This window comes from Simochromis diagramma, unplaced genomic scaffold, assembly GCF_900408965.1.
Source record: "Simochromis diagramma unplaced genomic scaffold, fSimDia1.1 OVJJ01000501.1, whole genome shotgun sequence".
NCBI classification, from domain to species: domain Eukaryota; kingdom Metazoa; phylum Chordata; class Actinopteri; order Cichliformes; family Cichlidae; genus Simochromis; species Simochromis diagramma.
The window spans coordinates 4,915,809-4,937,428 of record NW_024387320.1 but is presented as its reverse complement, the minus strand read 5'-3'; the positions used below and the strand labels follow the sequence as shown (position 1 = coordinate 4,937,428).

General features: G+C 41.5%; 2 protein-coding genes across 5 annotated transcripts in view; both read left to right on the top strand.

The window, feature by feature from the left end:
- The first annotated feature begins 251 nt into the window (after positions 1-251).
- Positions 252-2,255, top strand: mid1ip1a (MID1 interacting protein 1a). The gene is made up of 2 exons (XM_040005832.1): positions 252-382; positions 609-2,255. Exon 2 carries the CDS (start codon positions 955-957, stop codon positions 1,444-1,446), a length of 492 nt encoding a protein of 163 aa, XP_039861766.1. The 5' UTR covers positions 252-382; positions 609-954; the 3' UTR covers positions 1,447-2,255.
- A 3,219-nt stretch (positions 2,256-5,474) lies between these two features.
- si:dkey-100n23.5 (cyclic AMP receptor-like protein A) overlaps positions 5,475-21,620 on the top strand; it is a 53,113-nt gene continuing 36,967 nt past the window's right edge. Inside the window, exons 1-8 of one of the 4 annotated variants that reach the window (XM_040005816.1) lie at positions 5,475-5,713; positions 10,697-10,749; positions 12,264-12,318; positions 13,463-13,519; positions 13,622-13,682; positions 15,517-15,604; positions 18,463-18,552; positions 19,052-19,090. In XM_040005816.1, the coding sequence (XP_039861750.1) occupies positions 5,633-5,713; positions 10,697-10,749; positions 12,264-12,318; positions 13,463-13,519; positions 13,622-13,682; positions 15,517-15,604; positions 18,463-18,552; positions 19,052-19,090 (524 nt within the window). In that variant the 5' untranslated portion in view covers positions 5,475-5,632. The remainder of the gene's footprint in view (positions 5,714-10,696; positions 10,750-12,263; positions 12,319-13,462; positions 13,520-13,621; positions 13,683-15,516; positions 15,605-18,462; positions 18,553-19,051; positions 19,091-21,620) is intronic. The other 3 variants (XM_040005813.1, XM_040005815.1, XM_040005814.1) reach the window with 3 other exon arrangements.

The following is a 21,620-nucleotide window of genomic DNA, read 5'->3' as shown; positions in this document are numbered from 1 at the left end:
TGTCTTTCACATACAGAAAACAGGCACTACGTGGTCGAGCTCTCAAGGATTTCAATAACTACACTATAAATATACATCGTTGAAAGGACTTCTTCCACGTGTTGCTTCTGTGCTCTTTGCACGACTACCGTCTCCTCATTGGTCAAACTCGGACTTGTCCCGCCTCCGGGTCATGATTGGTTTGCCTGGAAACCAAAGTGATGGGCTGATGGCTTGGATAATGAATATTCATAATACCGGTCCGCACGCTACAGCCTCACCCTACGTGCCTCAGCTGTGTGCTTCATCGGAACAGAATGTGGGATGTGGTGATGTAATCTCAGCGACTTTTTTACCGGAAGACAGCGGTACACTGTAGGTTTACAGGACGGCACGTTGCACAGTAAGTGAAGTTTGGGATGAAATTGTTACGCGTAAATACGCACCGTGAAACATCGCGTGTATTGGGCTTTAATTGACGTCTGAACTCGATTTTGAGCTTTTTCTCGAGCTTTGCATCGGTGTTTGAGGTTTACTGTGGAATGTGTTCTAGTCTACCTGTCAACATAAAGCCACGCCTTTTCTAGAGAAAGCGCCAAACCTCTGTTCTCTGCTCTGTGCCATTTCAGGTCATTTGGGTCCGATTACTCTTGGTAGAACTCGACAAACAGGTTGTGGCACCGCCTTGAAACTACCTGTGTGTATATATCCCAGCGCTTTCGACGCGTTTCAGAACGATCGAGAAGAGCAAGCAACTGAGCGATAAAGCTCAAGAACCGAGCACGACCACCAGAGCAAGTCGCATGATTGCTTGAGGGCAGCCAATCTTCGCTGGAGCATTAACAGAAAAGCAGCCTCTGCGTAAAGCCGATCAGCGCGGTATTACAGCTGGGCACACACAGAAGAGAGGAAAGCGAGACAAGACATTCGGATCATTGCTTTCACGTTTGGAGGAAAAAAACAACTACCGCCAAGATGATGATGCAGCTGCAAGAAACCACAACTCAGAAAAACTCCCTCTTCAACGCCATGAACAGCTTCATCGGGGCCGTAAAGAACATGGACCAGACCATCCTGTTGCCCAGCCTGCTGCGGGATGTCCCGCTGGATGAGGACAGCCAGATGAGCTCTCTGAAATCAGAGGAGGACGAGGGGGACATGTACAGCTACTACCAGCTGCTTAAATCTATCCGCGGGGAGATCGAGTGGGGAGTCAGGCACGGCACCTCCGACGAGACTCGCAAAGAGAGCATGAAAGTCACTCGCTCTCACTCCTCGGTGTCGATGTCCTCCCTCTCTTCAGCCTCATCCGAGGAGGAAGACGAGATTGAAGACGAGAATCTGCAGAGCCAGTTCCAGTACCATCTCACCGGGCTGCAAATGGTGCTGTCCAAGCTCACTGACCAGGCTAACTCTCTCACCAAGCGCTACAAGAAGGAGCTTGGCATCGGAGGTTGGGGCCAGTAGAGCCCACATAAACTCTGACGCACAGACTCTTTTCGTTAACTGAATGACAAAAGTGTCTTCTTTGAATAGGCCTTCATGCTGCTGCTGCTGTTACTACTGATGAAATTCATGGACAAACATTTGAATGGTAGAAAAGAAAGCAGCTATTTTTATCTACAGGCCTAAATGGTGTTGGTCTACTTTGTGGTCTTGACTGTAGATGTGTTGATCTTGGAGAAAGCATTTGCGTGCTCATCACACTTGACTATATTTTTGCACTCCAAAGTGTCACACGCAGAATGCTTTCAGCTCAAGTGATCCACAGATGAAACGTATTTAAGCCTTTTATTTAATGTGTAATTTATTACCTCACTCTGTATGTTTAAGAGCCAGATGTTATTTCAAAGTTGGAGAAGAAGTGGTCTGTTGGATCTTAGACTGTTCTTCTGAACCACCTCACTGACAGGGATACTGACAAAAGACTTAGCGTCCTATCTGCGACACTGATGATGTTAGTGTGTTCAGATGAACTGTATGTATTGACTGTTGTTTTAGTCTAATGTGTCTCATGTAAAGTTCTTTGGTAGGAGGCAGATGCTTATTGTAGCTGCCCATGATCGCCTCATGTCCTAAATGGTCAATGAACTGGAAACGATGGATAATTCTTCTGGATGGAGAATAATGAGGTTTTCCATGAGATACATTAGTTATTGTAATTTTACCCTGTTATGTCCATCTGTCAGTTTAAGCCGATGCTTTTGTATGCACCTTATGCCCCATTTTTGTACTTGGTAATATTTGTCTTTAAAATAAACTTTTATAGAAACTTATTGCACTTGTTGTGTTTTGTTTTTTCTTTTTGTAAAATCACTGCAGTTTTACATTTTAGATAAAAAGTGGGAGATTATTATAGCGTATTATTTTGTTTTGTCTCCCTCCCCTCACTCCCAACCTTTGTGGCAGATGGTCGCCCTGCCTTGAGCCTGGTTCTGCTCTCAGTTTCTTCCTGTTAAAAGGGAGTTTTTTCTTCCCACTATCGCCAGGCACTTGCTGATTGTGTGATTGTTGTGGTTTCTCTATATTATTGTAGAGTCTTTACCTTACAATCTAAAGTTCCTTGAGTTGACTTTTGTGAACAGATACTATACAAATTGAATAACTATTGAGTAAAGAAGGCAAAAAATGGAGTTATTTCTTGATTTTTACTTGTGATTTGCTTTAAAGCTAAACACCTAACACAACTGATCTTTCCTCTTTTGATCACAATGAAAGCCTGTAGGCTATTCTTAAACATTCAGAGTGTTGGTAATGTTAAGAGTTGCCACAAATTACGCATTATAAACTTGAACCATCTTTTTAAAATAATATGCAACATGAACATGCATCCAGAGATGGAAAGAGCCAGGTTATACATTACAAAAGAGAGAGAACGGAAACATCCAGACTTCCTGGTTGCATTCAGCTTCAATCCTTGACTTTTAAAAACGACTGGTTATCTCACAGTGATGATGGTTGTGTAAAGTCATTGTTCTGAGCTCTTATCAGCTGGTGACAGATAAAGTATGAGTTTTGTTCGAGTTATTTTATCATAACACCCAAATATTTTGTTGCTCAACTGCACTTTTGTTTTGTTTCTTTTTCTTTTTTGATCATTTGTGTTGTTGTTGGAAAAAAAAAAAAAAAACAGGTTATGACGCTGTAGCATTGTCTGCATTTTCTAAAGACAATCTCTGGGGAAAGGTGGATCTCAAAACCAGCAAGGGAATTAGTTGATCTTTTTGTATTTGCAGTTAATAGACTGCCAACATATGGAGCCTGACCCAACAATACTGCAGTTTTGTCCGTGCTATGATAACCTCTCAGGTTAAAAACCAAAAGATTCACAGAAAGGCATTCTGACCTTCAGATTTACCACAATTGCATTCAGCCATTTGGAATTTAAAAACATGTTATAGAGTAGAAGTAGAAGGAATGCTAACTGTCAGTTAAGTTTCGAGTGACAACACCTTAACCCAACTGGGCTCTGTGTGATAAAAGACTGATAATATTACATGTATTTGAATGCGTCGAAAAAGACTTGTTACTTCCTTTTCTTAAAATCTCATTGTTTCCTCTGGATATTTCCAACTGACTAAGTGTATGACACAGAAAGAAAATATGTAAAATATTTTAAATTACATTGTTCAATCAGCATTTTCCTGCAGTCTGGGAATACCTGTGGCAGTTAGGTGTGCTCTGTAACTACTTTCATCAAACTAACATTTTACAGTATGTAAGCATTTTGGAATGCATGAAAAGGAGTGCCAAGTCTGTTGTGAATGTACACATGTGTTACACATGTGTTACACACTAATGTAACACCCAGAAAACACCCAGAAAACAGATTTCCTTCACTGAGGTAGTGACAACCTCAAAGACCAGCAGGTACAGCTGGAGTTCCAGTGTAACAATAGGGCAACAAAGATGCACACACCCACTTTCCACTTTGATTCTCTGTCTCATTCACACTTGTGTAGAACTGCAGAAAACAAAAAGCCACAATCATCAGCAAATAAGGCAATTTGAAAGGAAAGGTGACATTTGAGGAATGAAGCGCACTTAGTACATTCATCTCTGTGATGCAGCCAAGCTCTCTACAGCTAACTGAAATAAAGATGTTTTCTTTTGACTTTTATTTAACTTGTATATTTAATTATACCCAATGCAATGCATGAACAAAATCTACAATAACTAATAGAAAGCTACTAATGGCTACTACACTGGGTATCTCTGCCTGTTTGATATGGCAATGGCAGATGCTCTTCCTGATGCAGTCCCAAAAGGAAAAATTGCTCCTACGAATGAACTGGGAATCATTAGGTTGTTAAGTGAATGTGTAAACCACTCCAATATTGAGACACAAAACATGGAATGAAGTGAAAACATTGCTTAATTTTCTCTTGCCTGTCTTGTTTCAGAGAAACATAAAATTTACACATCCTTTAAAATGCATATAAATAGAGCCTAGTCCACAAAAATAAAAAAATCTCCAAACATACACACCTTGAAAATACATCTCAGAGGTTTTGCACAAAATCTAAACCCTGCCCATGCGAAGGACAAAGGTAACATGCTTTGCTACATTTATCAGTAGTCTAAATGAGCTGGCAGTTTGTAAAAACATCCGCTGAGATAGTACAATCTTATCTTAATCTCAACCTTAAAATGGCTACCAGAAACGACCAGAAAGGCTTTTGTTGTCAGTCACCAGACAGTAATGCTGCAACATGCTTTAATGGAATCACAAGGTTATGTTTTGTGGGTTGTGCTTGTTTATGTTTGTTTAATTATTTGTGCCCATAATCACGTTAGACATGGGGGACTTTGCGACCTCTTAGTTGCATACTACAGGTTAACTGGTATGAGATATCTTGCTTAAATAAACATAAGAATGCAAAACTTTGTTCATGTGAACATTCACTAGCTTACTCAGCGTAAAGGTTCTTTTAATTTTGGGGAGATGTTATGCTATAATAAAAACAATCTTGTTATTTCATCATATTTTTATGGTCATATAAACCTTACACATTTCACCATAACACATCAGGACAGGTAATGTTTCTGCTTTATTGTCCCTTTGTTAAACTGGAGAACAAAGGTATGGTATTGTATATTTATTTTGAACATATTGAAATAGTGCAACAACAACAGAGAAAAGAGAGACACAAAAACTGAGCAAAATAAAACGAAAACAAAACAATAATACTTATAAATAGCTTGCATGTTCAAAAGGGAGTAGGAGGAAGCATAAGCTCATTTAAACCCACCCCTTTCCAGTATTTGATAACTAATCGTCAACACTTTTTCTTTCTGTTTATGCCCCATCCATCATAAATTCTTCCTTTGTTGAATGTATTTGCATTTATAACCCCACTAACACGCCAAAAGATATACAAATTTACAGATATATACATATATAAACATACATAATAGTGGGTCAGAACACCTGATCAAAACCTTACCTCATCACTGTACTTTTCAAAAACCATAATTTTGTATGGCTTTCAGAAACATGGGCTACAAAACGTCTGCACTCGATTTTTTCGCAAACAGTGTCTATCAGTTTTGTCCCCTTGCGCACACGGTAGAAACAGGAAGTTAATGGAAAGCTACAGCAAAATAAAAACAAATCGAAGCGAAATTGGCTGAAAATCGCTGCGAATCAAATATGGCCAGTCCAGATCCAAAGTCAATAAGTAACGATTCACGCTGCATATTTTTTAACACTCATTCAGGAGACTATCAATGCGTAAGTAGTTGACGTCAGTTAAACTTCAGCTTTTGGCTAATTAGCTAGTTAGCCGCGAAACGTTTTACCGTTTTTCTCTTCTGGGGGACTCTGCTGATTAAAAGAGAGTAAAAGAAATATCTCATCCTGTTTTTAGTTAATGATTAGTTGATAAACAAAGACCTAACCCCTGCTTGGTTCCTGCTGCTAAGCTTTGGCACTTCACCCGATTTCATAGGCATCTCCCATGCTAGCTGCGGCTAATCAACGTTAACGTCATTTCAGAAACCTACTGTGAGGTCCACTGGCTCATTAAACGATAACTGCACTCACCCACACTTAACCAGCCTTACACTGAAACACTACTGTCAATACGTATTGTTAACATATCTTAGTTTATATCTAAGCCGTAGGCTTGGAAAGAGTACGTTCATATGTTGGTCTATATAAAAATGATACGTGAGCCAATTTAGTAATTTTAGATGTTAATTAGAATTTAAATTCATTCAACTCAATTAAATTTTCTTTTTTAAATGAGTGCCACCACTCATAGATTTCTGAGGAAGCGCTGGATCGTTCGTGGAGAACCATTTAGGCCTAAATGATGTGTGCTATCATTGGGCTGCTTGTTTACTAAAACAAAGTTTGTTTACTTTACCAAAACTAGAAAAAGTCGATTTTGAAAAATATTCATTAAATAATCCTGACCACCAAGTTAATGTAAGTAAAAGATAGTCACCATTATGCTGAATACTCATTCAAATTCAATGCAAATTCAGACAAGGCTTAATTTATATTAATGTAAGCAACTTTTCAAATTGTCACACCTTTTATTCTTTCTTTCAGATTTTCACAATGTATACACAAGTCTTTGTTCAAATACATTTTATAATTCAAACTATAAAGAGGCAATAGATTAAACGCTTTTGAGATTTGAGATAAACCATTGTTATTAATTAAAATAATATAACAAGGTTTAAATATACTGAATTTTTAACATTTATTTGCAGTGAGTTTTTGTTTTTTTTAGATTTATGGTAGTGCTAGACCTAGAATTAGCGCTTTCTGAGGAAAGAATGTCAGCTAAATGGAGTTACCTAAACAAAGGAAGGAAACTGAAAATAATTTGTCTTGTTTTGGTTATTTTGGTAACGGAGTTGCATTGATTAGAGCGACAGTCTCGATCTGATCAGGACAGAAACACAAAAGACTGACTGACCTTTGTTTTACCCGTGGTGTTCGCACATGATCCGATCATATCACATTCTGTTTGTTGTGTCATATCACTGTTTATTCTCTTCCTTTTAAACGCTAAATAGGTTTTGGTGGCGGGGTTGCACATGGGGTCATGCATAATTACTGTTCTTTAAAATAGGTTGGTGTCAAATAAAATTGTTTAACAGTTATAAGAGACATGTATGAAGAAATGAAAGCCACATAAAAATTGTATTTATAACTAATTTTACCTCTTGACATGCAGTTTGGGCATCAAGAAGTTGGGACAAGACAACAGGTCATTCTTGGGGTTCTCAAGAGCTATTTTGTATTTTAAATAATATTTTGGAACCCCTTTATAAAGCTAACTTTACATTTTGTTGGAGAGCAAGAGTAGTTTACACAGCAAATGCGTGTTTTAGTATTTTGTGCATGGAATATTTTCAAGTTCCTGGGTGGGACCAGAAGTGTCCTTGTAGAATGGCTCAGTAGCTTTTACTCCACAATATTAATTTATTAGCAGCAGCTGTTTATCCTCCTATAAATTAAACTACTCAGTCTGTTTGAAGCAGTTAATGTTTGTACAACATGAAGGTAGTGCTAACATGTTAATACATCAGTAGTAATTATGCAGTGATAGAATAATGTAACAGAGTTTTATGCAGATATTGGCAGCATATCTGCGGTCAGTGATCCAGTTTTATATTCTGAATATCTGATTGTTGTTCATTGCCCTCACAAAACCCACCACCTCTTTGAATATTATGGTGTTTGTATAGTGTCAAAATGTGTCAGAGAGTTGTGGGTTTTTTTTGTTTTTTTTACTATGGCAACAGCAGTTGCTTCAGGAAGATCAGTCTCTTCCTCAGCAGGGGGTTGGCAAAGGGCATCATCTGTCTGAACTGCTGAATCTCCTCTGCCTGCCACCAGTCCTTTGAAGCTAATTAAGAATACTGCTGGTGTTTAACCTCCTCAAATTTCCCCATATCACTTCACATCTTTGTTCCTGTTGCTGGCCCTCTGTTCTTTGCGTAATCTGGATTGAAAGTCTGATGGTAGGCTACATAGAAACTGCTCCTCTTATCTCTAATCCAAGGCCAAACCCTGCACTCTGGCGGCTCAAACTCTGTGTCATTCCTCTGCTGCTTTGGGGCTGTAGTGGTGTTGAACTGCCTTATGACATAGACAGAAAGCGCAACTGTTAAAACAGCATCTATCAGCCCTGTGCTAATATTTACAACAAAAAAAAGAGACAGAGAGACATGGCAAACAATCACCCTAAACCCAAAGCGGCTTGAGGGTTCAATCAGCACCTCTCTGCAAATTCAAGTGCCAAACCTGGATACTATAAGGCACTAGACATACAGGTGGTATGGAGTGTGCACGCTTTAAAAGGTCATTGATAAATACATTTATCAGGCGCAGCTTTCTGCCTAAACCAAAGTTGACATGAGCTTGGGAGATTAGATTGGAAAGACAAAATCAGTACTTTTTCTGGTACACTAAATTTGCTTGTGTGAGAAGGTGTGGGTCTCGTGTGCCAGCAGTATCAGGCTGCAGGTTATCATCAGTTCTTGCAGCAGCTCAGCTGCGCTTGATAAAGTGTGCTGCAGTAGGGCTGTCCTGTGCGGCGCCCAGATCAGTAATGATGCAAAGGTAACTGAAATTTCTGGGGAAATAGCTGACTAACCCACATACAGATGTTCCTCAGTGAAGAAGGTAGCTATCTGAGTTTTCGGACAGTTTTTATTCATCGATTTCTTACTTTATCCTCTCATTATTAAAGATTGTGGGAAAGATGTTAATGCACATGTTTTTGTTGGCTTAGCAACACCTTGACAATGAGCCTTTCAGTTTGTGGAAATGTTTTGTTTTCAGACACATTGGAGGGTTTTCAAGCATGAGCGGCCCATTTGAGGTCATGTGAAATCAGATTTAATTTTAATTCTTTAATTAGGCTATTGCAATTTGATTTTGATTTTTGTTTTTTGTCAGCCATTCATAGGTGGACTTGCTTGTGTGTTTTATGCTTCATTGTCCTGCTGCATAACTTAAGTGCACTTGACCTTCAGGGCCAGACATTCTCCTTCAGGATTTTATGGTAGAGAGCAGAAGTTGTGATTACATCAACATCTGAAGCAGCAAAGCAGCCCCTGACCATCACACGGCCACCACCTGGCATGATTGTTACTTGTGTTGTATTTTGAGATCTTTTAGCCTATTTCACTTTGTTAGATAAATTATATTTAACTGATTTGTCAATTGAGCAGGTCTAGCAGTAATCAAGTCCGGTTGCGGCTTTTTGAAAATAAACAGCCTTTTTCCTCAATAATTCAAGTCATCATTTAATACCAGATCAAGATAAGTGGAAGGAGACATATGGCAACAAATATACACCGACCCTCTGAATGGATTCTGCTACATCGGATGCTTTGCAAAGAATTTGGTGGATTTAACACAGTGTGTGGTTGATTACCTTTAGAGCTGAAATCTTTAAGTATTTAACTGATGGGTTCATCAGTTAAAAAATATAATTAGCAATACAGTATAGTTTATACACAATCAAATAGGAAAATTAATAAATACTTTCTTGTTCCAGCTGCTTAATTGTGGGGATTTGTTGGGGTTTTTTTCTGACTCAGCCCCCGTGCCTAACCCTTAATTACATAGTCATAGTAAACAGCTATATATGTTAAAATAAGGCTGTTTTCACTGAAGGTTCATTAATTTGTCAGTTTTTGGTAGGAATGAGACTTAGAGGTACAACTCACAACTATGATGTGAGGAGAAAAAAAATAAATAAAAAAATGGAATTATGAGCTTTTGTACCCTGAGTGTTGTTAACATTCCTGCAGTACTACATTGGAAGTCCTTCACATGAAACGAAGACAACAGGAAGGCCACACAGACAAAAAAGAATGTTTGAAAAATATGCCTTTAAATAAATGAAATCTTTCCTATCTTAAAACCTTTGAAAGCCTTAACTTCTAAGTTATGCATTAAAGGAAGACTTAATTTTTTGCAGTAAATTTCCATCTTTTTTTGAAAGGGCTGGATATGACGCAGCATTTGTTTTTTGCGGAAGTGATTATCAGACTGATCGAAGGAGCTCCTTGTTATTGTTGATGTGTCCCTTCCGAGAACACACATGTTGGACGTGTGCAAAGGGCCAGTGCAGCGATGTTGCATGTTGGATTGTGCGGACGTGCCGTTGTCTGTTTTGTATGCAAGGCTTCTGCTGCTGGCTCGTTCATCTACCCAGACTGACAGGACTGACTCACATATAATTCATTCTCATCATTCTTTCGCTTTCTGAGATCAGTTTCAGGTTGCACACAGCTTTTAGCAGAAAATGTAGAGTGTCAGGTTCTAGCTGTGTCTGTGTTTCATTTCCCAAAGCTTCCTCAGAAGCCCTTTCTTTATAGAGCATTAAAATAGGTTCATGGACACTGTAGATGTGTCAGGTGCCTCCAGTTTTGATGCCCAGGTTGCCATAAGTGTATGCAAATCCTGTTCTTTTTTTTTTAAGCTTGCATGTTTGCATTTATGTACACAAACACAGAGAACACATGCTAGAACAAATGGCAGACGTGTAGCCTGAGCTTATCAGGCACAGCGTTTGTACATCTGATGCTGTACGTGCTTCTAGTGCTTTCCAGTGCTTCCAGTAGATCATACAGAGTACACTACAAGGAGTACGCATAAGTCAGCTGAAGATGTTTATATGTTGTTTTTATGATTAGTGCACGTGACCTGGACACTAATAGATTCATTTTTTTTGTTTTGCAGGGGGTGATTTTAACAGTAAAGCGAGCCACAGGAACCTTCTCGTTAGTAGGATGGTGAATATATTTTGACTTATATCTTCCTCAAATTATTCTTTGTGTTCAGGGGTTGATTTTTTCTACATTGCTAAGTATTTAAGATATACAGACTGAGTGATGTGAGAATTTTGAAGACTGTTACCAATATTGGTGTTTGGCAATATAAAAAAGAAATTTGATTTTATTTTTCTCTTTCAGACACAAAAAAAATATTTCTTATGCGTTGCTTATTTACTTGTTTACACCCTGCCTGATTTGCATGGATCAGCTGGTTGCTTTGTTTTTGGTGTTCCAAAGGTGTGACAAGGAAGTTGCAGACTGCCCTCTGATGGATAAATTATGCAATGTCAATACTCAAAACATGGTTGAAGGGTGTTTCTCAAATTAAGGATGACAAAAGGATGATGTATGCATCGCATTTGCACTGCTCACACTGATCTAAAATTTGTGCTTTTAACCAGAGCCACAGAGTTGAAGAAGGACTTGATGACTTGATGAAAATTGAAAACAAAAAAGAAAAAGAAAACAAAACAGGCAACACATGGGGCAGAATCCATAACACGAGGGATGACTGCAGTATTTTGAGCTACTTTGACAATGAAAATGAAATTGCAGTGCTTGTGTTCTCAGACTTAGCAAACTTGTAGATCAAACCCAAAAATCACCCTTCTGCATCCTGTTTGCTTGACATTTCTTTAAGAGTATTACTTACTCATCCATGAATGGATAAATTAAGGTAATCAAGTGGCCATCAGTGCATTATGTAGTACAGTCAGTGATATTTTCCAACACAGTATGTAGGTGTTAGTGGTATTTGATGTTGGTGATAATTTGCTTAATAGGTCAGTGGCCTTTCCACAGTATTACATATTTGGCTAAGCTGCTAATTAGAATTAGTCATATAACATTTATAGAATATAATTAAGAGTGCTTGATGATCTTTTTTGCATTCATTTTTGGAGATGATGTGGGTTGTGTTGGGGTGGATGACATTATAACAGCAAAAAATTCAGTCACCTTTTATAGGAATAATACCAATAATGAACACTGTCCATGTAAAGCTTCCAGTGAGCCTTGAGGTTGCTTATGTAGGTAGAAAAAAAATAGTTGAAAATAGTAATGAAACTAAATAATTTATATCAAATTTTCTGAACCCCCAGGCTGATAGCATTAAGAGTTTAAGTGGACAATTATTTTAGTTAGCAGTTCATATATTGGACTCTAGCATTGATACTGCTTTGACTTTACAACATTTAACCCAGGTGGTCCTTTGTTGACACGGATTAGGCCCTCCACACGACTCTAAGCAAGCCGTAGCGGTTTAGTTTTTATTAATTTCAGCCTAAACAAGCTTTCATGCTTAGTGATCTTACTACAAGCTAAACAGTATTAGCAGTTAAGAGTACAAGAGAGCCCGCAGGGTTACGTGCTGGAGTTGTGATGATGTATAGAGCAGTAATTGGTCTGTAATGCTCAAACCGGTGCCCTTGTAATTAGCCAATCTCACTGATGTTTTTCTTCTCTCTCCTCAGCGTTTTCATGCTGTTTGTAATCTGGCTGCTTCGCAGGTATCACTCTTTGGCGCAGGTAAATTTGTACCTACGGTGTTCAGTATGTGTTTGACACTTCTTTTCCTGTTTGCTTCATTGCCAGCAGAAAGATGTTTAATTAGCCATGGCAAATCTTGGCATAATTGAATCCAATTAAAATGCACCAGATTAATGAAATGTGGAGTTAATTGACTTAATGGTCATTCTGCGATAGTGGTTGCCGTCTTGGTTTTTTTTTTCTTTATTTGTTTTTTCTCTCTCCAAATGAAGAAGTTTAAATATATATAAAAATGTTGGCTAGCTTTTTCTCCACTTTTTCATTCGTCGAGTCAAAGGGAGTTTTTCTGCAGTATGCTGCTCTTTCTGTTTTGTGTTTTTGAGACCATGTGGAATTTTTTGTGTTTTTTAAAGCCGGTCCAGCAGGAATGTCAGGTTTAGAAGCAGTGCATATTATCCTCTTAATCTGAAGTAAATGACAGCTTAGTGTTGGGCTCTGATGGATCCTATTACCTCTGGAGCAGGTTGCAGGGAGTGACCTCACATCCCTAATGCTCTTCCTCCTCCTCCTCATCCTCCTCCTCTGCTCCTCTTATGCCACATAAACCTTCTCCTTTAGTCCATCCACTTTCAAAGGTTATCTGTCAGTCAATAGTCTTTAGTGCTCTCAAGGCCCTCCTGCGCTCTTTTCTTGTCTCCACCTCTCTCTGTTCACCCCCATCCTCCCCACCCCTCCTCCTGCTCTGTAGCCTTGGCCGGGTCACTGTGGGACGCAAATTGATAAAATACTCTGTGTGTGTGTGTTTGTGTTTGTTTGTTCATTTGTCTTTTTGTGTGCAGCCACTTCCACACTGCGTTACCACCTTTACAGGCAGAATTTAACTAACATCTGGCGAGCACAACCTTCCCTCCGGAAATTCTGCAGCGTACAGATTATTGATTCATTTCATATAAAATACAATGATTTTGCTCTAAAGCGAGTGGAAATACGGAGACTCTCTCGTATCTGATATTTTCACTGAGTTGTCACCAGGGATCCCAGTCTGTCAGTTACATCAGTGATCATTCGAACAATAATTTGCCCCTTCTCTCTAAGTGAATATAAATACGCAGTCTTTTTTTTCCACCTTGGATGTTTTCTTAGAGAATAATCCTTTGTCTTTTTTTAAATTTCCACTGTACAGAAGATGATTCTTAGCCTGACTGTAGCCGCCGCCTTTGACAGTGTAGCATATGTCATGGTGAGTTACTCTTGTGTCTTCCACTAAACACACACGCAGTCTTTTTTTGTTTTCAGCGGTTGTAAAAATGTAAAACCGTGCTGCTTTTCTTTCTCTGCCCAGGGTGAGTCCCAACCAGATGGATCACTTTGTGATTTCCAAGCCTGGTGGCTAACGTATTTTGGTAAGAACAGTTTAATTGAGTGTTTATTGGTGCAGTTTGCATGACAAGCATGTGTAACAATAGACATCAAGCAAAGACATCAGATAATCTCCTGATATATAAATATAAGGGGAGTTGTTTGTGCATTCAAGTGAGCTTTCCACTGTTGATCAAATAACTGCTACAACCCTGCTTTTCTGTATTAAAATAGATCCTTAAATCAGAAATATTCATTACTTAGAGATGCTTACTCATATGTTGGTAATCAGTCTGTTTTTTCTCAGTCATAATATGAATGGATATGTGCTTTTGTTGCATTTGGCATTGTGATTGTGGTTATTCTGTTTTATGCAATGGATTTAAAATTAATTCAGGGACTGTGTCATAGATAGCCAGATAAAATTCCGTTAATTTCCACCCAGCGCGTCCTACCCTGAGTTCTCCAAAAAAGGCAATGATCATTGTTGCTAACAAAGTGGTTAGGCCGGCTCAGCTTTTACAAGTATTCACACACAAATATGTGCCAAGTATGGGTGTGTAATATTTGTGACTGTGTTTTGTAGTCATTGGCCTGTTGCTACCTTTTTAGTGTACCTCCTTCAAACCAGAGGGCGGTACATTAAGAAGTGTATGAGGAGACGATTCTCCGCCAATGACAATACAGGACTTCTGATTTCATTTGTGACAACCGGGCACACCTCAAGGTTCTTAGTGTTCATTTGCTTCAGGATTCTCGGGTGTATTTGCTTTGCTTGCATTTGTTGCAATTAGCGTTGATTAGTTTAAAGATTCTTAGTTAGGACTGGCTGTTAATACGACGCTACACCAGGCTCGTTTTATTGGTCTCGCTGGCAGACACTCACCTACACGAACACACACGCGCGCGCAAACACACACTCAGATTGATGCAGGGTAATGGGCGGTGAGTTAGTGCTGCAGGGTTGGTGTGTGTCACCTTGGTTTATCATGAGGATCCTCGCGCTGAGGACAAACGGGCGCACATAAACACCAGCTGAACCGGCACTTTGTTCTGTAGCACAGCGTCGAGTCTGGCGGGAGCCGCAGAGCACAGCTCCGCTTTTAACTCCCACCAATAAAATTTTATGAAATGTGTTTGAAATAGAGGAAGGCGGTATCAGGGGCAGCAGCGGGACAGGAGGTGAAGCCGAGCTGTATGTTGTCCAGCTCGAGAAAACCTTTGGCTGCCTTCTGCTTATGTAAAATGCATTAGCTATTGCAGTGACAGTAATTTATTAAAATAATGACATAAACAGCCATTCTTCTTCTTTCTTGGCAATCGCACAGCAATCCCAAAGGTTCCCTAAATATAAGGGGAGCATGCGTAGTGGAAAATATATTTGTGTAAATGCGAAGCTGTCCTTCTAGACTCTTCCTCGTCTCTGTGTACACCCATTTTCCCGTGCTGCTGACTGTGCCTTCCTTCTCCTTTCTTTATATCTTCTTTTCATTGTTTTAACACTCGCCGTAGTCCACTCCGCCACCTCCACCCCTGATTACCCTGCCCCTCACTTTACTGCTCTTTTTTTCTCCCTCCCTCTCTAGTCTTATCTCCCTTCTGCTTTTCTACAGTTCATCATTATCTCTCTTTGAGCTCCTACCTCTCATCCATCACCCTAAGCTACAGGTTTCCCTCATATTACTGCTGAATGGGCCTTCATTTATCAAAAAGTGGAACACATGCACACACGCGCGCGCACACACACACACACACACACTCACTCTCTTTCATACATAGGTGTATGTTTGGACACACGTTTGCAGGTGCATGCTGTGTGGCAGCGAGCTGTGTTGTAATTTGACCTTGGTGTTTTTCTGTGTGTGCGTGTGTCTGTAGACTGGAGTGCCTTGGCTTGGGTTTGCCTCATCACACTAAACCTCTACCTCAACCTGGTCAGAGAAATAAGCACCAACAGATATGAAATGTAAGTAGGGAACTACTTAAGGATCTTTTTTTAAAATTTTATTTGTATAACTTCTTTTGATTTATCGTTTGGTTTGTTGTGTCTTTAAATGTCCTTTTTTCTAACCTGCTTCACAAAATGTAAATGTATTCAAATTGTAGTGTTTCAAGAGAGCAACGACAATTCCTCATATTGGAGAGGATGCAATCACTTGTTTATCACTTATCAAAGATGTCACTGATTGTATTTTTTTCTAATCTTGCCAGTTATTAATAATTTGATCAATTATTTAAATTTAACATAATCCGTTTATCCCTCGTGTGCATGAACAGTTTTTTTCTTTCTCTCTGTGTCCACATTTGAATGTTTATTTGTGTCTTGTTTTGGGCTCTTCCTCCTTCGCGTGTGTCTTGTATGTCCATATGCATGTTTGGTCTGCCAGAGCATGTGTCTCCCCACAGAGCATTGACAGACCCCTCCTCCTCCTCCTTTTATGTTCCAGCCAGCCGACACTCTAATTGAAAAGGGAGTGAGTGTCAGCCGTTAAGTGCGTTCTAGTGTGTGTGTGTGTCTGTGTGTGTGTGTGGGCGCGCATACCCATCTTCACGCTTTGTGGCTCTATGTCTCTATGTTGCTGTCGCTCAAACTCCCATGAGCACTTTCCATGGCGCAAGTGTGAATTTGCCTATGTGTGTGTGCGTGTGTAATATTTTTGCATTTTTAATGCCTAATGAAAGCTTTGTGAGAGAAATGCACAATCTGAAGGGGGGGAAAAAGACGCAACTATGCGTGCTACGTCAAGCCAAATTGTTAATGGGCGTATCCTGTTGAATTGTCTTGGTGGTCCAGAAAAAAAAGTCCCACCCTTGTGTGCGAGAGGGTGGGCCATTAAGATGTGTACGCCACCCACCACCACCCCCATGGGAGTTTTCCTGCATTGATTAGCAATACGCCAGACAATATAATGGTGGTATAACTCAAAAGGTGACGGTTTTATGGGTGCTGGCAAGGGGCAAACTTGGAGGCCAAAATGAGCTTGCTTCAGAGCCTTATCTGCTGCATACCTCTTATAAGTCCTGGGGGAGCAAAGTGGGAGGAGGATATATCTGTATATTTGCGGCTGGTCGCACATGATGTGAAGAGGGGGAAAAACACAGCGCTTTAATAGTAAGAGCGAAGCAAAGACGGCGTGTCAGTGGGGCTCTCGTGTGTTGACTCTGCGGAGAGAAGCTGCATGTGTTTAGGAGGCAGTATGTGGCTTTGCATGCATACGCAATTACGTCTCAGCCCCCTAACCCAACCTCCCACCCTCTCGCTCTCGCACTCACATTCACGGGGACGACACAGCGCGATGGTTTATGAATGAACAAACTGCTAGAGGAGATGGAGAACGGAGGCCGGATGATCTAAGAATGATTGAAGTGGATGCAAGAGAGGATAGGAAGTGTGCACACGCGCTCGTGTGTGTGTGTGTGTGTGTGTGTGTGAATGTTTATGAGGATTTGAAGTAAGAATTCGCGCAAACCGAATGTGCTGGGCGATAGAAGCTAAAGGGGTGGGGGCGGTAGAGGAGTGGTGTGAGGCAGTGAGAAATGAGATTGAGCCTCGAGAGAGATTTCTATATGAGCTCGTGCGTGTGTGCGTCTGCACACGTGTGGGTGTGTATGCAGGTGTGTGAAATGCGGCACGCATAGCAGTCCTGCTGTGCCTCATTAAGCCCATGTTGAGCGCAGCTCCGGACCTCGTCATCTCCCTCTCAAAGCACTGCAAGTGTGTGATGCGTGTGTTGCAGCGTGCATGCTGGTGCATGTGTGTTTGGGAGGGGGTGGGGAGTGAGGGCTCTGTGAGCTCTCAGCATTGATTTCCTGACAAGCCCCCCCACATATGCACCAGTTGTCATGCCATACACTGGCAGCACCGATTTCACCGTTTGTATCCTCCCGCCTTGTCTTTCTTTGTTTTGTTGTTTTCTTTCTGGCCTCTTGCTTGCTTGTTTTCATCTTTCTCACACACTTCCTTCTCATGTTCGATCTAAAGACAAACTCTGTCTGGATCCATATATTTACTATGTCTCTCTCCCGCCTACTTTTCTGTTCTATTTAAACCAGCAGCCTTTCCTTTCTTCCTGCTCCTCCCACACACTCAGGGCTGTCCATCAGCAAGAGGGTCGGGGAGAGGGGAGCGTACAGTGCGCCCCAGTGAAATAGAGTGATAAAGTGTGTGTGTGTGGGTGTGTGTGTCACACAACTGGAGTGGGATTGAGCGTGTGTCAGCTGTGTCACCACTGCTCGATTGACCGTACTCGGAACAAGTCAGGGCAGGACTTCCACTCTATTGACCAGGCGACGCTGTACGCTCTATGAAGTATCGACTCCCACACAGACGCCGAAGACACTGGCGCACACACCTCGTCTGGCACACACACGCTCAAAAGGCCGTCACCGTCACTGTTATCATTTTTCATCGATAGCCTGTATGAGGCTCTCCAGCCTCCTTAACCTCCTCCCTTTGAAAGCAGACTGTTTTTATAGTGCACAAACATATTTTAGGTACACAGTTACACTTAAATTGTCCATCCACTAGGATCCCCTTGAGTGAGAATCTGCATCCTGCTTGTGGTTTTGATGCAGGGATTTCCACTGAAAATCATCTTTTCCCCAACAGTTAAGCTAATTATGGTTTATATTACCATGAGTAATTGGCTGTCTGGCTGTTATAGACATTCGTCTGGACCTGAAAAATGACCCTAGTGTGAGTGCCAACAAAGGGATGAAGTGAAGAAGAAAAGAATTGATTTATTTATAAGCTTTTTTTTTTCCAGGGAAAAACCTGCCGAACCCTCTGTGCTCATAATGAAATAAATGTGTTCCTTTTATCAGGTTTTACCATCTGATGGCGTGGGGGGTACCTTTGGTCATGGCCTCGCTGCCGCTGTTCAAGGGTTACTATGGCCCCGCAGGAGCCTGGTGGTGAGTACGCCCCAGCTAGAGTGTAGTTTTTGTGTTTTGTCAGCTAGTGACCGTGTATTTTCCATTAAATGTCTTTTCTTTCAAGGGAGGCCACAGCACTGGCCTCATTCCAACTCTAGATTTGCTTCAACCATTATAGGAGTTTATGTGCTTAAAATTGGCAATTATCAGCACATCTGATCACAGTGCAACACCTCCTCGTGCTCTCCGGTTCTTGTGGTAAATGGGAAAGGCATTATTTGTTTGGAGGGTTGTTAAAGGGGGTGAGGAAAAGTGGAAGAGGCCAAGGAGAGGAGGCGGTGGAATGAGAATTGGGACAGAGCCTTAATCTCCGGGCTCGGCTCTCTCTTTCCACTCTCGGCTTATTAATAGCTACAGCTGCACAGCTTCTCCCCTCTGCAGTCACACAAGTCTCTCTTCCGCTCACGCTCTCCCTTTTCCTTTGTAACCCCCTCATCGCTCTCTCTCTCTCTCTCTCTCTCTCTCTCTCTTCCCCCAGCTGGATCACAGACGATCACGTAGCCTGGAGATTTGGGATGTAAGTAGACCCTTTCAGCACCGCCATCAAAGCTTCCCCCACTGGGGGAGATGGGGAGGAGGAGGGAGGAGAAGGGCTGTCTCTGCGGGGAAATGTGAAGGGTTGCATGTCAGGGGAGCCTGCAGGGTTTTTTCCCCCTTGGTGCAAGGCCAAGAAGTGTGTGTGTGTGTGTGTGTGTGTGTGTGTGTGTGTGTGTGTGTGTGTGTGTGTGTGTGTGTGCGTGCGTGTGTGGATGTTCCTGTGTCTGCCTCTGCCTTGTCAGATTTAGGGGAGTTGCTACACTGTGTATTTAAGTGTTTAGGACGGCTATGAAGGATTATGCCTGTCTACTGCTTTCTGCAACTGGCCCTAAGTCTGCAAGGGCTCTGCCAATCTGCCGGTGCAGACACGTAAACACACACACACACACATACACACAACAACACTTTGCTATGAGCCAAGGTAATCGCGTTGCTGCTCGCAGCATCAGCAGGGAATCAATCTTTTTAAACAAATAAGCACACAAACGTATACACACACACAGAGGCAGACTCACTCAGACAAATACACACACGCACACATATATAGAGAACAACACATAGCTATCAGCTGTGCTAAACGAGCCCATGTCTCTTTTATCAGTGCTCCTCTGCTCCCCGGCTCTTTCTAGTTTTCCACGCTGTCGTGGCCCAGGGGGACGAGCCGCTCAGAGGATCAGGGAATCTTCATTAGCCTTAATTACATCAAACCAGACGAGAGATTAGAGGCCAAGGCAGCACCCGTCAACGGACAAAAACACATGCACTCAAACACACACACAGCCTGCCGACACCTTGTGGGGGGCAGAGGCTGTAGCATTAAAGGTGAAAAGTGGAAAAGGCGGGAGGGGTAACATACAGAGTCTAGTTGGACGGAGACAGGGAATTATTCAGCACGAGAAGGAAAGAGGATCGGCATTGCAGGACGGGAAGGAGAAGGGAGTCAGAGAAATAGATTGTCCTCATGTCTGCCCACGCCCTGTAGTGTGTCTTCATCAGAGTTCAGCGAAGCGCGCGGGCAGAACAGAGGAGGCAGGGAAGGTTTGATGGAGGAGGGGGTGTGCGAAAGGGAATGAAAAAGGAAGGAGAAAGCAAAGCGGAGGACAGGGCTGTGTGATGAAGGTGCAGAGTTTCAGGGCTTGAGTCAGCAATTGGAAGCACTCGAGCTTAGCTGAGTCAACGCTCTTAGAGGTCCCCCATCGGTGTGTGCCACGGGCCCCACTCAAGCATAAGGCTGAGAAATAACAGTGAAAATAACTTTGCAAGTGGAAGTTAATGGTTATGTGGTTGTTTTAGCTGCATTGCTTTACAGATGTTACAGAAGTCTGTGGATCTGATCAGTACTTTGGTTCAGATTTAAATACGCAAAAATGCGTGCAGATTTTCTTACAAAATGCATTTTTATACCTGTGATCATTGTTATATTCTTTTGCAGCACTGACGTTCTTCACAGCGGCAATGCAAGACTTTTTTTTATGCTTCCCATGTTTACTTACCATTTTGTCCACACCTGAGAAAGTGTGCATAAGGGCACTAAGAGTTAGCTTGGACTGGACACCTCATTTCTTTGCTTTTGGTCATCATGTGTTTCCAGTTATGTTTTTATTAGACATGCCCCTAAATTTGAACCTAGCCTATGTAGTAATTTCAGTAAATCTCCTATTATTATAAAGTGCTGTCACTGTCTGTTTTATATTGCAGTCTATGAGTTCGGATGTAACATAAGTGGGGGCTTGTCCGGGATTTGACCCATACCCATAGATCTCCTGACTGATTGATCTCCTGGCTCTTTACTTCAGTTCTAACATGAGGCTACCATTTGTGGTTTTAAATAACAACAATTTTAGCACTCACACGTAGATCTTATGCTTACTTCAAGTATGTAAAGGTCCAGGTGGGACAGAGCGATGTTAATTTGATGATCAGTGGGTAAATATGAGGCTCCATTTGAATTCAGTTTGCTGTCCATTTCTGTTGTGTTCACCCAATGACGCTGCACGCTTGGGTTGCCTTTAAGTCAAAGCACCTCTAGCTAGGCTGTAGATACCTTATGGCTTTTCCATTAGTGCATCAAGTGAGACCCGACCTTCACCCTGAACACACTTCTCCTCCTTCCCTGCTTCTAAGTCTCCACCTCTCTTTCTGTCTGTCAGGCCATCCTTTCTTGCGTAAGTGGTTGATCGTGATCTTTCACTGTGTGCTAGGATCTCCCGGGTCAAAGCTGACGGCTGCAGTTGATCATTAACCTGCATAGACGGGTCTCTACCATGCTCTCGTCTTCTAGCAGGCACTTCAATTAAGACTTCTTTCAACCGAGCCTCATTCTTCACTTCAGAGCCGTACTGGAGGGAAGGCCAGGCTAAGGCCGAGTGATTGAATTTGTGCACATCTGCGATGATCTTTCTTTCTGCCACTTTCAGGCAATCCACTCTTGCTCACTGTTGTCCTCTGAAAACCCCACTGTGGTTATCCGTATTTCTATCCATCTTTCCCTAGTCGATCTATCGGGTGCA